At 37.4% G+C, this 18056-nt stretch overlaps 1 protein-coding gene across 2 annotated transcripts; it reads left to right on the top strand.

The window, feature by feature from the left end:
• The first annotated feature begins 425 nt into the window (after positions 1-425).
• SC5D (sterol-C5-desaturase) lies at positions 426-17606 on the top strand. Of its 2 annotated transcripts, none has more exons than XM_037505467.2 (6): positions 426-515; positions 3114-3226; positions 9586-9803; positions 10508-10640; positions 13634-13734; positions 14086-17606. In XM_037505467.2, exons 3-6 carry the CDS (start codon positions 9594-9596, stop codon positions 14539-14541), a joined length of 900 nt encoding a protein of 299 aa, XP_037361364.1. In that variant the 5' UTR covers positions 426-515; positions 3114-3226; positions 9586-9593; the 3' UTR covers positions 14542-17606. The 2 variants fall into 2 exon arrangements, with proteins under 2 accessions (XP_037361364.1, XP_054549131.1); XM_054693156.1 differs by lacking the exon at positions 426-515 and adding an exon at positions 647-771.
• Positions 17607-18056: the final 450 nt, after the last annotated feature.

An 18056-nucleotide genomic window follows, 5' to 3' on the forward strand; every position in this document is an offset into this window, starting at 1 on the left:
TATTGTTTAAAAAAAATAGAAAAAAATTAAAAAGAGGTTAAAAAAATGAATAATGATGTACAAAAATTCAAAAATTCAAAAAATAAAAGGAAATCCCAGCAGATCTTTCCCTCGAGGAAGAGCCGCTGGAGGAAACTTCTATACATGTCATAGAAGACTCTGAGTCACAAGCAACAGTGGCAGCAAAAGGCAAACAAAACCAGAACTTGAAACTGCATTCTCCCCGGCCTAACCACCTGCACCTTATTCGCGCCCTCGCAGCGGCAGAAAAAAAGCAGGGGGCGTGGCCGAGCGCGGCGCCCACGTGACCGCCGAGAGGTGCGGGGCGCCTAGTCGCGCGATCCGCCGTCATATCAGCTTATGCCGCAGGACGCTGATTGGCTGGCGGCGCCGGCCTCTCTGCGCGTCACGCCTGGCTCCGCCCCCGGGCCGCGCCTGGTTGTCTACGCGGGCTGCTCACCGGCCCGGGCTACCTGGGACCCGGCGGAGGCTGGATCGGGGCTGAAGCTCTCTAGGTAGGGGTGACTGGACGGCGGAGGAGGGAGGCGGAATTTGTCGGACGGGAGGGAAAGGCGAGGAGGAGGCGGATGGAGGTGAATTAGCCAGGTGGGGCCCAGGTGGGGCCCAGGTGGGGAAGTTCAGGCGCCAGGTCCTCTCTTTTTCAGCACGCCGCAGGCGATTCTTGATGCCACCTCGCTGCCAGGCCCTGGGGGCCCTGTCGGTGAAACTGACCCGAGGACTCCTGTGCCCACTAGCAGGAGAGACTGGCAGGTAGCCAGGCATCCACGAACAGGGATGTGATGGGGCAGGTTGAGGGCTCAGGGGACGCACCTTGGCCCGGGCTGGCGGGAGGGGGGTTGCGGCCGGGAGTTACCTGGTTTTAGGGGCCTCGGCAGGAGGAGGGATCTCCAAGAGGCCTGGGAGTGAAACCGACACAGGGATGGGCGTGAAGAAAGTGAAATGTTTCATGTTGGCTAGTGCGTGTCTTTCTTATCCCAGGGAAATCTGTGCACTGAACACTTGTGCTTTACGACGGATTTTCTTCCATTTGGGGAGGGATTTTTTTTTTTAAGGGGCGAAGGAATGAAAGGCCAAAGAACTCATTTTGGTCATTGACCTGACCAAGGTGGTGGGAACCTGAGTTTCTGCAGTCTAACTAGGGTGGAGGGACAACAGCCCGCCTTTTGAGAAAGCTAGAAGGAAGAGGAAATAATCTGTAGCATCATAAAGGGAGAAGACATGTCTTTGGCATCCTATATAATCGCAGAATAAGAGGTGATGCAGAAGAAAATGTTACTTACGTAGTTTCCAAACTGGAAAGATTGTGGTTGCTATGCAGTTTAGGCTGAACTTAGTAGGTTACCTCTGTTTCTCATTTCTAAAAAAAGTTTCTAATGATAAGCACCCAAAAAATAATTATATGACCCGCAATCATTTACAGAGTGCTTTTCTTTCCATTATGTAATTAAATATTTAACATGAGATATTTGGAAATTTGTATGTGTGTGTATATAACATCTTGAGAGATAATGTAGTAACTAAGAGAACAGGATCTGAAATAGTATTCCCAGCTGTAACTTGCTGTGACTTGTAACTTGACCTCCGTTTTCCTGCCTATAAAATGGTATAAAATGGAGGTTATAGAAGTACCATCCTCAGCGTTGAGAATTAAGCAAGATAATACATGAAAAGTCCTTCAAATAATACCTTATTAGCAATAAATGTTAGCTATTATTGCCTATACTTTTAAAATAAAATAGTAATCTGATTGAGTTCTTATTAATGTGTTTTAAGAAAAGGGTTTCTTTTTGCAAAGATAAAGTATTTAAGTGTCTGTTTCAGTCAGGGGTAATAGGTCCTCTGAAACCCTAGTGTTTTAAAAATTAATGTGCAAAATTACATGAATTTGTAGAGCCAATGAGAATTTTAAAAAGTAAAGTGCTAAGAGGTGAAATAGCGGGGAAGACGCAACAGAACTTGTTTATAATCCATGAACTTGCCCCCCAATTATAGGTGTTTGAATCAAGACAAGTTATTGAATTTTCTGTGCCCAGCTTCTTCATTCTATAAAATAAAAGTAATACTGCATCTAACTCTTGGGGTTGCATAAAAGGGTAAAATGTGTTGCTATTTACAGTTCCTAGTAAATATTAATATTAGCTATTTTCAGTTATTTTTCAAAGAAAAATCAAATGGCACCTTTGTTCTGCTTTAGGTTAAAGTAATTTCAACTCAACTCTGGCTCTCAAAACAATAATAATATCTCCTATTTACTGAGTACTTACTGTGTGTTAGGTGGTACCAAAGATTACGTACTTAATCTCTAACCCTTACAAAAATTCTATAACCTCAATATGTTATTTCAATCCACAAATAGAATACTAACTTCAAAATTGAATTGCAGTTTTGAGATCATAGTGTAATGTAGTGTCTGATACTTAATTGTTGTTTGAATCAATAATGTATGATAAAGGATCTATAAATATCTGGCTTTTGGCATTAATTAAAATTTCTTTGCCTAACAAAGTGAGAAGAAAATGCTTTCAACTCATACCACAAACATGGGCTAGATGCCTTATAAATCAAGAACTTCTAGGATTCGTTTTTAACAGACTAAATAAAAATCTAGTAGGAAAATAGGCAAACGGAAAAAACAGGTAATTCATAGAAAAAGGCAAATCATTTTAAAATATATGACATGATGCTCAACCTCACTCATAATAAGATAAATGTAAATTAACTATATACTGAGATGTCATTTCTTTGTTGACAGATTGATGAAAATCCAAAAGTTAATGATTTTCAAGGTTGTAGGAAATTAGACACTATCCCACCTTGTCATGGGCATGCAAAAACATTCCTCTGGGAAGCAACTTAGTAATAGTTACCAGTGTTACCATTGCAGTTATTCTTCGAATTAGCTTTTCTGCTTATGCTTATGGAAGTTCATTGTAGCATCATTTGTAAAGGCAAAAGATGATAATCTAGCCTCGTGTCTATGTGTTTAAATAAACAAGTGACATCATTTATACAAAGAAACATAGGTCCAGACCCCTTAACCATCATTTAAATCTGGAAGGCCCTGCTAATCAACAGTTTTTTCTTTTTTAAAGTTTGGCATGTGGACTCATTTGATGACAAAGCCTGACTCCAGCTGACTCAGTCACCCAGTGTGTCTCGTTGCACGTACACTGCTACTGGATACTCCTGTCTCTGCCATTGGCTGGTACTGTCTTACTACTTTCAGCTAACTTGTATGTGAACATATTAAAAATAGTTAAAGATAGCTCTGTGAATAACAGAAGGAAAACCTCTGTCCTCAGTCATAGTACACAACATGGAGTTATGGTAGGCAGGTGTGTGTGTTGTGACAGTATGGGGACTGCAGCCATGTATGACTTAAAGAATAGAAAGATCATTGACACTGACACTTGCAGTGAGGACCCAGAACTAATGATAGACAGGACATCATTGCACAAGACAAGAAAAGAAGATCCTAACCATGCTTTGATTAAGTGGGTTTGACCAAAAGGAAGTTAACAAATGCCATGATTGCTTTGTTGATCAGGAAACAAGCTAGATATCATGGACTGCTTCATGTTCATGAATGTTAGTAGTAAGAAGGAAGGATTCGGATTCAGAAGTTTAGGGAGCTGGTTAAAAAAAATCTCAACATAAGACGGAAGTTATTTTGCTGATCTTGAAACAGTTAAACATTACCCTGATGGATTTGCTGAGAGTGTCTGATGAAAACCTAAGTGTTGAATAAATTTGCACTAGATGGTGATGAAATAGTCCTTTATTGTAGGTCACAAGAGAAGCACCATATTTTAAGACTAGGTAAAAACTGTTGTGGTGGGTGCCAGTGCTCCAGACACAGAAACATTAAGTCAGCAGTGATTAGAAAACAGCCAGCATCTGCAGTGTTTGAATGAGGCTCCAAGGCATCTTCTGCAAAAATCTTCGGACTGTTTTCAGTAACACCTGTGCTGGTGGTACAAGCTCTAAGCAGGCTGGGCTGGAGAACAGTGGAAGATTTAAAATTATACCTAGGCGACTCTTGTGCATTCTCTCCTTCAACTTTGTGTTAAAAGTAGTGCTTTTAACGTTTACTTGTCTCCTGCACCAGTCAGTGTTATATTTTGGGAAAACAAGTAAGTTTTTACTGCCTATAATACTTCGCAGAGGTCTAGAAATCAAAACTTCCTGCAAGAGGTCAGCCACGAAGACCCTGTTTTCAAAATCATAAATGCTTGAAAGGTTACATTAATAAATGCTTGGCATTTTTAACTGACAATGAGGTTTGAAAATGAACTGGCAGGTGTACGTTTTGAAGGATTTTATGTCACCAATGAGAAGGTGATCCCTTCATTAATTATACCATATATATTTTTTAAAGATTCATTTATTTATACAAGCACTGGGTACAGTCAGAAGCGCCGGAGGGTGAGAGAATTCACCAGAGCCAGAGCGGAGAACAGAACAGGCAGACTGACTAAATACACTGCTGAGGGGAGCTGCGGGTGGCAGGAGAGGTCTGCGCGCCATGTGGGTCCCTTGCTGGCGGCCGGGGATCGAACCGGTGCTGCAGAGGCTGCAGGCAGCTTTGCAGCCCAGCGCTCAACAACTGCGCCATCAGGGGAGGCCCTATACAATATATTTTAACAGTGAAAACTGTAGATAAGTCAGGAGAAGGTGACAACGAAGAAATGATGCTTCTGTTACTTATTCCTTCAGAGACAGGAAATTGCTGGAAGGCTTTTAACCACACTCACATATAGCAATAGTCATGGCTGCATTCGTGATGGTGGCCACAGTGGTCATGTTGTGAATACAATTGAAAAAATTGCTAAAGACATGTTTAAGCAATTAAACAGCAGTTGCTTAGGTAAAAGCATACATTGAGAAGACAGATGGACCAACAGAAATCTTTTCAAATAGCTCTCTTGAGTAGTGTTGCTTCATCCTTGAAAATCCTGATCCTAGCCCAAGATCATAGTCCATTTCCAACCTCATGCATGTCTCCTTCTTTCTAAGGTCTTCAAGCAACCAGATGTAATAACTATTGCATATGTATGAACAGCTATATCACAGGGTTTTAACTTTGCTGGTATTTAAAGGTTTGTTGAATATTTTCCTATAAAATCGGGACAAATAAATATTTGTGGTCTGTATCAATTCTACCATTTTTCTAAATAAATTATTACTATCCAAATGAACTGTAATACTATTTACAGTCTGTTTTTGTCTCACTTCATGTGCACAGTCATGTTTCTAAACAAATACTAATGTGTTTAATAGCAGGGGCATGTTATGACCTTTGGAAAAATTTAGAAGTTCTGAACTTCAAAATACATCTGATGCCAAATGTTTTAAGAAAAATTGGCAGACCTGTATCATTAAAAAAGTAGGGACTGACTGTTGGAATTCCAGAGTAAGAAATTGAGAATGTGCTTCTCTATAAAAGCAACAAAACACTGGCAAAAGTTGTCAAAGTCAGCTTTTATAAAACTCTAGAAATTAGCTAAGAGCTTACAACCACCCTAAGAATGTTTATTTTAGAAAAGTGATTGAATGTCGGTAAAAACAACTTATGTTTTTATTAAAGAGTATGACTAAGTTGTTTTTGTGGCATTTTAAGTTGCTCAGGGTGAATGTCAAGAACCTTCACAGGTGTTAGCCTCACCTCACAGCTGCAGGAGGTAGTGTTACCTATTGATGCTCACAAGAGCTTGATCGAAAAGGAAACAATGAGGAATATCCATAGGAAGCTTTGAAAAAACTCTGATATTTTCTTGGGAATTTAGAATGTGCCCCACTAGTAGAGAATACAGGTGTGCTACAATTAGTCTGGGACAGCCACTTAAACAGCAGCAGGGATGGGAGTGAGGTGCAGGGAGGCCCACGGAAATCTTATTTCTAGAGTTACCACATTATATTCCATTTTCCACACACACGCAAAAAAAAAAAAAAAATGAAAGAGAAAAGTATGGTATGGCCTGTACACATGCAAAGCAGTCAGTGACACGCCCCGAGAAAGCCCCAACATTGAACATAATGGATAAAGACTTTGAGTCAGTTCCAAGAAATGTTTTCAAACAACTATAGGATGACCAAAAGGAAATATGAAAATAGTTTCCCACCAAATGGCATATCAAGGAAGTGCTAGAAATCATTTTTAAAACAACCAAATAGAAGTTCAGAAGTCAAAAGGGTAATTCTGAATTTAAAAATTAAATGTTCAGCTTAACATAAGATTTGAGCCAAGAGACATTAAAGAATTTGAAGACAGATCAAATGAGATTATCCAGTCTGAGGAACAGAAAGAAAAAGAAAAAATAATGAGCAGAGCTCTAGTGCCTTGGGCTAAACCAACAAGAATAACCAGCTTGAGCATAATGGAGTTCCAGGAGAAAAGAGAGAGAAATAAGCAAAAAGTTAATTTGGAGAAATAGTAGCCCCAAACTTTACAAATGTGATGAAAAATACTATCTACACATCCAAATTGCTCAGCACTTCGGACTTTGGGATTTTTGTTTGTGATGATGAAAATGCTCTGTAATTGGATGGTGGCCATGATTGCCCAACTCTAAGACTGTACTAACAACTCCATAGTCATAGTCTTTAATAAAAACAGAGAATTTTGTTGTGATTTATATCTCAATAAAACTCATTAACTCCCTCCCCCCGCCCCCCCTCCAGGTAAATTTTGTTTATATAGAGAGATGGAAAGCTCTCCAAGAGAAAAATAGAAAGGTCTGTCACAGTGTATACTGCATGCCACAGTTTTGTAAAGGAGGAATCTAAAATATTGTTATTTGGTCTTAAACGAAGAAAGCCTTGTAAGAAGTTATAGGAAAATAATATATTTAATTGTCCAGAAGTCTGGAAATGAGATGATAATTGTGGTGTGCTTACTAAATCTCTGGGAATTTAGTGGGGAAATCTAGTGGGGGCTATAGGCCACAAATAAGTAAGTAAATTAGAATGAAAAGATTTTATTTTCCTACAGGCTATTTTATTCATAATTGATGTTTAGTTCATAATTGATGTTTATGTACATGGCCACATATGGAGCATATGAAGACTATTTGAATACTGAAATTTTTCATCTATATATTTTTCTTTGACTAGAGGATTAGAACACAGTAGTTTTATTTATTTATTTATTTATTTATTTTTTTGCTCCCTCTGGTGGGCCTGCAAGGCAAAGACGGCTCAGAGCGGAGGTGGGGGCTGCATGTCTGTAAGAGGCTGGGAGACCAGGGATCCAACAGAAGCAACGCTAATTTTACTTTTAAGTGAACATTATACAATCATTTCATTTAAAACTAATTTGCAGCATAAGTACCTACAGGATGTAATGCTTGTGTCTTTTTCCAAGAATATCAACTGTGGGGCCTCCCTGGTGGCTCAAGAGGTTAAGCACCGCACTATGAAGCAACCCACAGCCTCTGCAGCACGAGTTCGATCCCTGGCCGGCCAGGGAGCAGCCCACATGGTGCAGCAGACCTCTCCTGTCTCGCCCGCTGAGAACACAGTAGTTTTAGATTTGTTTGCAATCATTCTTCTATTTTAGTTATTTGTATTTGTCAGTTATCCCAAGGACCAAAATAAAAGATTTGAGGGCTAGAAGTTAATTTAAAAATACTATTTGGTTTAGCCAGCTGTTGTTTCCAAGAATTCAGTGAAGGATAAAGGAGTAGCTCATAAATGATAGTTCCAGTGCTCAACATCCCAAAACTTGGTGTACTGTTGCTAAGTTCTAAGGCAGAATCATGAGTAGAGCATAGATTTAAGAACTACTCAGTTGACTAAAGTTTTTCTAAAGTTGAATCATCTGCAGTAGGAGTTGGCAGACTTGTCCTTCGAGGGACCATATAGTATATGCCTCAGCCTTTGTGGGCCATACTGTTTCTGTTGTAATGATTTAGCCCCATCTTAGTAGTAGAGAAGTTGTCATAGACATATAGACATAAACATCTGGACATAGCTGTGTTCCAATAAAGCTTTTTACAGAAGCAGGCCTGGGTTTGACCTACTGGCTACCAGTCCCTGATCTAGAATATTGCTTGGGGCGGGGAGGAATAAATCTATATTCTAGTTCTTTACACCAAGAATACATCTCCCTTTGTCCTTTTCTTCTGTCACAAGACCCAAATAGTCCCTGACTTCTGTGGTGGCAGCATAGATACCTTATAGGTAATTCTTTTAAAGTCTCAGCTCTGAAGCAAAATATCGCTGCAATGAATCCTTTTAGGAGGTACTGCTTAAATTTACAACCAAAGGAATAAGCCAGGACAGAGTAGAAAAGATCACTGAAAGAGAATTAGATCTGGAACTTAATGCTACTTACCAGTGATCTTAGAGAAAAAACTTCTGGGCTTCAGTTTCTTTAACTGAGCTTTAATGTTTCACGTGTAATAAAAGAGATTGCGCTAGAGATGATGTTTAAGATCCTTTACGATTCCAAAGATAACATTTCAGGGATTCTAGTAGCAGGCTTGTACTCCATAGACCTATTAACCCTTTGCACTCCGAACCATTCTGGACATTGGCTACCAGGTACTCGACGCTACTTTGCGGCGGAAACGTGCATTTACAGACCCTCGTATTATTTAGTATAATTTTGGAACCAAGTAATGTATTATAATGATATTGGACTTATATGAATTGGGTGACATCGAGGAATGTATATTTGCAAAAAAACAATATTTTATTGTTTATAATTTTGTACAGTATGATAAGTTTTGTAACACTCCCCAATATGCATTGCAGGCTGATTAGTGCATGTTTGACATGTCTGTATAGAGGTCTATCTGGAGCTCATCTTCGCTACTACTTGTGTCATGAGACTCATTCGTGGTTGGACGCTTTGCCATTGTTCGAATAAAAAATATGAATAAATGCATGGGTTGAAAATTTCTAATTGTTATTACTAACTGACAAGATGATATTTACCAAAATAGCTTTCACCAAACAATTTATTCACTAAGAAAAGAATCACTTTTCCGATTTTCTCCCCGTTAGATCTATGTGCACTGCTCGAAGCTTCAAACCAAAATGAGCTCAGCTTTGAAAATCTTTTCCTCCAGATGTAGACTTGTTTATTTGTAATTGTATATCTCACTATACAGTGCGTGCTATGTTCGAAAAGCGACCTTTCTTCTACAAACTTCCCTTATCACTCTTTTCAAGTGGCGTCGCGAAGTGCTCGGACCGTCGTGAGCATGCATCTCACGTTCTTGTCCGACACAAAACCCGCTGACATTTCTTGTATATATCTTAGTAATTTTACGATATTTTGATTTAATTTCTTGTGCCATTTCAAGATAAAACTTCAGGGAAACATGCATGTCTAAAAAAGTTGCGTTGAAATAACTCAGTTCCCCGTAATCACTAATAAATTGCAGTGTCCCCTGAGAGGGGACATCCGAGTGATATGCTAGAATTCCGATTTCCCTTGAGAGGGGACAGCGGAGTGCAAAGGGTTAAATCAAAAACTTTGTAGGTAGTTTTCTGAAAAATTTGTGCTTTGGAAATGTCATTGTGGGTAAATAATTGTTGCATATGTTTGTTCTTCAGGGGCTAAGATGGATCTTGTACTCAATGCTGCAGATTATTATTTTTTTACACCATACATATATCCAACTGCATGGCCAGAAGATAACATCTTCCGACAATTTAGTACTCTCTTGATTATAACAAATCTTGGGGCTTATATCCTTTATTTCTTCTTTGCAACACTGAACTATTATTTTGTCTTTGATCATTCACTAATGAAACACCCACAATTTTTAAAGGTAAGTGATTTTTCTTACCCATCTTTTGCAGTGTGATATGTTTGTGAGATTTTTAGATTAAATTGACTATAACCATTACCTACAGTTTTTGAATCCAGCTGCAAATGGGTAGATACTTTTAATAGGGCAAGCCCTCTCTTCCCATGCCTAAATTTAAAGAAATATATAAATTAACTTTAAGCCTGTTATCTTACTACATACCAGATAGAGAAGAATTTCTTTACTAATGATAAATGCACACGCATGTGATTGTTTTAGTGGTTGATATTAACAAACTGAAATGTTTTAGTCTGTGTGTATTTTTCTTTGACTAGAGGATTAGAACACAGTAGTTTTAGATTTGTTTGCAGTCATTCTTCTGTTTGAGTTATTTGTATTTGTCAGTTATTCCAAGGACCAAAATAAAAGGTTTGAGGGCTAGAAGTTAATTTAAAAATACTGATTAGTATGGAAATAGAACTTTAGAATACTGTTTCGTGGGAAGAAGAAAAAATTTCAGAATTTAAAAGAATTACTGCATTTGCTCAGTACAAAAGTAGTGTTTTTCTTACATACCCATTTTTACATAAAACAGTTTTAACATAAACGGGTTGGAGGTAAACACCATCATATAAGAGTTTCAAAGTCAAATCGAAAATAATTGCACACAAGCTTTGTTTAACATAAGATTGGGTGATTATAAGTATTGGAAATTGCATTTTCAGAATCAAGTGTCCCGAGAGATTATGCTTACTATCATGTCTTTACCATGGATAAGCATCCCCACTGTTTCACTATTCCTGCTGGAGGTGAGAGGGTACAGCAAATTATATGACAACACAGGAGAGTTTCCATATGGTAAGTAAATACATAAATGCCAGGTACAGACAAGTTTCTCTAAAGAACAAAATCTGTTTCTCTTTTCTTGTGGAAAATTGTAATTTTTTCAGTTTCGGTTTTATGCATTCATGTTATGCCATGTATGTGCACTTCATTAGTTTCAACTATTAATTTTTTTTTAAAGATTTTATTTATACATACAAGAATGAGAGTACAGGCCAGAGGTGGGGGGGGTGAGAGAATGCACCAGAGACAGAGCGGGGAACAGAACAGGCAGATCGATTGAAATATACTGCTGAGGGGAGCAACGGGCGAGTCAGGAGAGGTCTGCTGCTCCATGTGGGTAACTCCCTGGCTGGGGATTGAACTTGTGCTGCAGAGGCTGTGGATAGCTTCGTACGTTGCATCTTAACCCCTTGCACCATCAGGGAGGCCCATCTATTAATTTTAAAGTCTCTGTTAGATGTGGTCATACCTGGAGGAAGGCAGGAGTGATCACAGCTAGGTTCTTGCATTTGTCTCCTTTAATCTTTATTGAATTCAAGCTTCTTTTTAAAAAATTCAAGTAATCTTGTCAATTATATAAAATCAAAATACATAGATTTAAAAAAAAATCAGTTATCTGGCTACCTAGAAACTAAATCTTTTGACACATATTTTTCCATTGTTGACACTTGTGTATTTCATTATTTACATTATAAAAATGAATGTTACTATACAGGCTGATTTGGACTTTGATTTTTTTCCCTCTTAATAATGTTCACATTTTCATGTTTAAATATGAATAGGTAGAGCACATTAGTTTTAATATCTCATTGTATAGCTATCTTTAACTTATTTAAACTCTAATTTTTATACCTTTAGATGGGTCCCCTTTTTTCTATTATAATAGTTTTGCAATGACTTTTTTAAAGATTTATTTATTTATGCATATAAGAACTGGGGTACAGGCCAGAGGTGTGGGGGTATGAGGATTCACCAGAGACAGAGGGAAACAGAACAGGCAGATTGACTGAAATACACTGCTGAGGGGAGCAGCGGGCGAGAGACAGGAGAGGTCTGCTGCGCCATATGGGTCACCTCCCTGGCCAGGGGTCAAACATGTGCTGCAGTGCTGCAGATAGCTTCATAGTACTGTGTCTGAACCCCTTGCGCCACCAGGGAGGCCCCTGCAGTGACTAAATTTTTATGAAATTCTGAGAATATTTCCTCAAGCGGCATTCTACTATCTAGTGTTAGAAAGTAAGATTAATAGTTAACACTTATTGATTGTTAATATGTACCAGCTGTAATTCTAAGCTTTTCACTTGTAGCAATTCATTTTATTCTAGTTCAATTTTAAGAGGTAGGTACTATCCCCTTTTATGACTGAGTAATTTAAGTGTACAAAGAGTTTTAGTAACATGCCAGGTCATTCAACAAGTAAGTGGAGAATCTGGGACTAGCACCCAGGTTTACTAGCACCAATCCCCCTGCTCTCTAGGAAAGAAAGTAGCTATTTAAAGGAGAGAACAAAAATTAAACACTAGGGGGATGAGTTGGCTAGCCTTGAAAAAAGGGAATAGAATTATGAGTCAAAGGGTGAGAGGGCATTTATTAGTAAAGGTGCAGAGGTAAGACTTTCAAGATATTGGGAGGCTAATATAATGTTAAATGTCAAAAATATCTCAATGAAAGAACAAAGGAAAAAAAGATGTTGGAAGAACATTGAGTCATCCAGCCTGGTTACCAGGAATAGATGAGGTTAGAAAGTGTTGGCTGTGGAGTAAATGCTAGGCTTAAGATACTTAGTGGCAAAAAAGTTTCTAAGTAGGAAGATAGTGTGTAAAGGTAGTGTGTAAGTCTTTGCTTTTGAGAAGATTAATATGAAGGAGAATAATTAAATAGCATTATTCTCATATTTGAGCAGTAAAGATACCTTAGGAATATCCTTTATTTGTCTCAAACATCTTGATAGGGTTTTTTTTTTTTTTTTGCTTTTTTATATTCATGTTTACAGCTGAAAAAATTAGCAGCACTTTTTCTGTCTGTCTATCTATATCACCAATGTATTTTATTGTTCTCAGTCTTATATCTAAGCCTTTAACCTATTTTTAGTTCATTTTGTATATGGAATAAGAGTGATCCAGCTTTATTTTTTACATGTGCCCATCCAGTTTCCCCAGCACCATTAGTTAAAAGAGACTCTCCTTACTCCATTTTGTAGTTGTGGCTCCTTTGTATTGATATATGCATGATTTATTTCTGGGCTTTTGCTTCTACTTCATTGATCTTCGTGTCTGTTTTTATTCCAGTGCCATATTATTTTAATGACTGTGGCTTTATAATACAGTTTAAAATCAGGCAACATAAAACTTTCATTTTGGGCCGCCTGGGTTGTGCAGCGGGATGAACACAGTGCTGTGAAGCTGTCCGCAGCCTCTGCACCACTAGTACATGGCAGTGTTTTTGGTCCATCTGCCTGTTCTGCTCCATACTCTGCCTCTGGTGAATCCTTTCACCCTCCCACGCCTCTGGCCTGTACCCCAGTTCTTGTATAAATAAATAATCTTTAAATAAAATAAAACCTTCATTTTTCTTCTTTTTTTATTTTCTCAGAGTTGCTTTTGGGTCTTTTATAGTTACATATAAATTTTAGTATTTTTTGTTCTATTTCCTTGAAGAATATTGTTGAGATTTTAATGAGGATTATATTAAATATCACTTTTGGTAATTTAATCACTTTAACTATATTAATTCTTCCCATATATAAACATGGAATACCTTTCTACCTCTTGTTCTAACTGAGAAATGCTTTAGGTGGGACATTTTAACTTTATGAGAGGAAAATGATGAAATGAGAAAATTACAGAAAGTTAGGGGAAATTAATATATAGTTTATTGAATTAGCCAAAACAGATAGTTTATAGTGTTTGAATCTTAGATCATACTTTGCATTTAAATAGATGTGTAAAATATAAACTGATCTGAAGCTGAATCTTGGTTCTGCTGTACCCTATTGTCTCTTCTAGGCTGGATTCAACTCGTTATTAGTGTGTTTTCCTTCCTCTTTTTCACTGATATGCTGATCTACTGGATTCACAGAGGCCTTCATCATAGACTTGTGTATAAGGTAGAGTCTGTTATAGCTGAAAGAAAAAATATTATACATCTCAGTTGCATATGATTTTAAATTCTGTTCTCTATTTCCAATAACTTCTGTCAGCTTAGTAAATAACTAAATGGCCTTAGTCATGACAGGTTCCAAGTACATTTTGTTTATAATCATTTTTTATGGGTCAGTGAGGGCTGTGTTAATATGTAATTATTTGGAGGCAAAGTAGGAAGACACCGCCAAAATGATTTTGCTAATATCAAAGGAATGCTATAGTTAGGTTGTTTCCACAATATGAGTATGACAAGCTGAATTGATGCTGCACTGGGGTAAATTTTATGGTGCTAATGGTATCCTTTTCTTCTGTAGCACATACATAAACCTCATCATATCTGGAAGGTTCCTACTCCATTTGCAAGTCATGCTTTTCACCCTGTGGATGGCTTTCTTCAGAGTCTGCCTTATCATATATACCCTTTTGTCTTTCCATTACACAAGCTGGTTTATTTAGGTTTGTATATCTTGGTCAATGTCTGGACAATTTCCATTCATGATGGTGATTTTCGTGTACCTCATATCTTAAGGCCATTTATTAATGGCGCAGCTCATCATACAGACCATCACCTCTACTTTGACTACAACTATGGACAGTATTTTACATTGTGGGATAGAATTGGAGGCTCATTCAAAAATCCTTCCTCCTTTGAAGGCAAGGGACCACATACATATATGAAGAATATAATAGAAGAAAATCACAACAGCCATGCAAGGAATGGTTGTGAAAATGAAAAATTATTCAATGGAGAGCTTACAAAGACTGAGTAGATTATTGCTCATTTATTAAATATTTTTAATAAGGAAAATAATCTCCATACAGCCAAGAGACATAGCAAGTAAATGGCACCATTTGAAAATCAGCATTGAGGGTACCGATGAGGAATGATCATAATGGTAACGATAGCTCAAGAGGAAATCAGTCTCATGCATTAAAACTCTAGGTATTGATCTAAGAGATGACTGTGTCTTTCTAGCCATCAAATCTGTAATTTACATAGCCTCAACAATAATTTTTTAAAAGATGGAGAGAAAATAAATTATTGAGAGGACTAGGTTATGTCCTTTGCCTTAATCCAGCCACATTCATTAAGAAAAACTCACTGAACTCCAAGGCTAAGCACCATAATAAAGAAATACTAATAAAGTATAAATATAAAGATGGTTCCTTGTTTCAGGAATTAAGTCTTCAGTGTTGGTAGAGTAATGACTACTTGTAATACTTGGTTCAAGTGAAAACATCAATGTGAACACCAATTCTGAAATAATATATTAGTGGCTATGTAAATGACTTACTTCATAGCAGGTGTAATAAGATTGTCGTCTTCCTACACATAGGAAGCTTAATCTCTGGGGATATTGTCAAATGTTACATTTTACTGATGAATGAATAAATAAACCAGTTTTTAAAAATTGATATTACCATGATTTAATCCAGATGTGGGATTATTTAAAGATTTTGATGGTTGTTGTTTAAAACCATTATGTAATAAGCATAAAGTTATGTGAATCTAAATATATTTAGAAAGGGAAATTTGATGCCCCAGTAATATATTTGACTGCTGGTTTTTTAATTAAACTGATGCACTGCACTTTTGATATGTTTCAAAGTTACAGACCTATAATTTTCTATAAAAGGAAATAATTGCCAAATATTTAGGCCTGTCACTAAAGATTAGTTTTGAAGTCGTAATCTTCCTCCTTACTTTACCCACTTCCTCTGCAAAAAGATTTGACAAATACTTTCATAAATAAATGTTGTGTGTTGTAACATATATTGAAAAAAACATGGTTTACAAAGGCATTCTATGAACTATTTATGTAAATCAATAAAAGTTGATTATGAATATTATTAAACTGTATCAGTTAACTATTATAACAGCACAGAGTATTTTTTGTACAAATTTTGTGTTAATTTGGAAACATAAATATTGTGAATTGTCAAAACTGCTTTAGAATGTCTCCAAATGCTCAATGTCAACAGGCTAAAGAGAGAAGAGGGTGTCACATGTTCTTTATATTTTACATCTTTTGAGTATTTCAACAAAGGACCAGCTGTAGAATTTAATTTAATTTAATTTAAAATTTTTTTAAGTTACTTTACCTAAACATAGCCATGTATCAGTTAGTATTCTGTAACTGGTAAATTCTGCTCAGTGCTCCACTTTGCTCAAGAAAAAGAAGGGAATTAAGCAGAAGTAAATTTTGTTTCCTAATAATAATGACAGCTAGTATTTACTGAACTTTTACTCATATTCAGAAAGTGTAACGAATCCCGGAGACGAGGAAACTGGGACTCAGTTGTTTTAAGTTCCAAGATAATTTTTTTCTCATGTCAAGTTCAGTGTGTACGTTGCAGGAGCCTGGCATTCTGAGATCCAGACTCGCTATCTTCAGGCTCAGCCTTTCTCAATCTGCAGAATCTTCTTTGTTGAAGCAGCACTTAAGGGAAGAGAACAAAGTGCATGTGGAAAATTTTGTGCAACTGACATAGTAGTTATGCATACTCCTCGACTCCTATTCCTTTGGAAAAAATTCATACGGCCCATCTAACTGAAAGAAATTCTGGGAAATGTATCTAATTGTGTGCCTAGGAAGATGGGGTAACTAGTTTCTTTTTTTTTTAAGATTTATTTATGCATCAAGAACTGGGGTACAGGCCAGAGGTGTGGAAGGTGAGAGGATTCACCAGAGACAGAGTGGGGAACCAAACAGGCAGATTGATTGAAATACACTGCTGAGGGGAGCAGCAGGCAAGACAGGAGAGGTCTGCTGCGCCATGTAGGCAGCTCTCTGGCCAGGGATCAAACTCTGTGGATAGCTTCATAGGTTGTGTCCTAACCCCTTGCGCCACCAGGGAGGCCCACAAGTTTCTTGAATAACTAGCCAGTTTGCATACCTGTGTAATTTACTCCCCTCTTTCTGAGGATCCTAACAGAAGTATGAAGAGGGGAATAAACCTAAAAGGATTTCAGATTATCCATGGGCTGATTGTCTTAGTGTCCTTAATTCCGTAACTCCAATTACAAGTGTTAGATTTTGATTTTGGTGTAGCTAATAGAAAGAACATGATTTGCAGGGAGAGAGAGGTTCAAAGCTGTTAGAAATAATAGATTTTGCCCTCCCACTATTTAAATTCTAGTCTTAAACAAAATAATCCAGTCAAAAAATGGGCAGAAGAGCTAAAAAGAAACTTCTCCAAAGAGGAAATGCAAATGGCCAATAGGCATATTGTAATCAGGGAAATGCAAATCAAAACTACAATGAGATACCATCTTACACCAGTGAGAATGGCACACATTAAAAAAACTAGCAACAACAAATGTTGGCGAGGATGTGGAGAAAAAGGAACTCTCCTGCACTGCTGGTGGGAGTGGAAACTGGTCCAACCACTATGGAAAGCTGTGTGGAGATTCCTCAACCTACTAAAGATAGAGCTTCCATATGTTCCAGCAATTCCACTGCTAGGTATTTACCCAAAAGACACAGAAACAGTAATTCCAAAAAGCACCTGCACCCCTATGTTTATAGCAACACTATTTACAATAGCTAAGCTATGGAAACAACCCAAATACCTAAAAATAGATGACTGGATCAAGAAGATATGGTACATATACACCATGGAATATTACTCAGCAATCAAAAAAGATAAACACATGCATTTTGCAGCAACATGGATGGAGCTGGAAGGGATAATGCTCAGCGAAATAAGCCAGAAAGAAAAAAATACTGGATGGTCTCACTCATAGCAGGAATCGAGAAAACCTAAATAAGGGACCAGGAAAAAGAATAAGAAAGAAAAAATCAAAATCAACAACTATGAACCAGAGACACACTGTGGGGGGGTGGGCGGGGAAAGAAGGGATTGGGGTCAAAATAAGGTGGTTGCAATTGTACGGGGAATATAAAAATAAAAATAATAAATTTAAAAAATAAATAAATTCTAGTCTTATTAAGCAGTATTATGTTAGACAGTCCTAACTTTTTTTTATATGTTTTTTGTACAACACATTCCCTGTTGTCCGTTAGAGGAATTCAAGGATATTTTTTGAAAGTGAGAATAAAGTCCTTCCCAGATAGATATCACATCAAAGACTATTTACCTTGACTTTGACACTGTCAGCTTACAAATCAGGAGACAATTAAAAGGCAAACCACATTTATTTGTGATGAGTTACAGGTCAGGAAATAAAGATGCAGGTAGAGACCCAAATTGTATACTGAGTTACAGGATAAAAACAAGGGTTTTTTTTATAGAAGAGAAAAATCACATGAGTTGTTAGGAA

The sequence above is a fragment of the Talpa occidentalis genome, unplaced genomic scaffold, assembly GCF_014898055.3.
Source record: "Talpa occidentalis isolate TD23 unplaced genomic scaffold, MPIMG_talOcc4v2.1 talOcc4.12, whole genome shotgun sequence".
NCBI lineage: Eukaryota > Metazoa > Chordata > Mammalia > Eulipotyphla > Talpidae > Talpa > Talpa occidentalis.

What these genes read in the sequence shown, in the direction of transcription:
- SC5D (XM_037505467.2), top strand. Translation starts at nt 9,594, where the DNA reads ATGGATCTTGTACTCAATGCTGCAGATTATTATTTTTTTACACCATAC. An exon ending in AACACCCACAATTTTTAAAG is followed by an intron (nt 9,804 to 10,507) that starts GTAAGTGATTTT and finishes TTGCATTTTCAG; the next exon opens with AATCAAGTGTCCCGAGAGAT. An exon ending in ATCATAGACTTGTGTATAAG is followed by an intron (nt 13,735 to 14,085) that starts GTAGAGTCTGTT and finishes TTTCTTCTGTAG; the next exon opens with CACATACATAAACCTCATCA.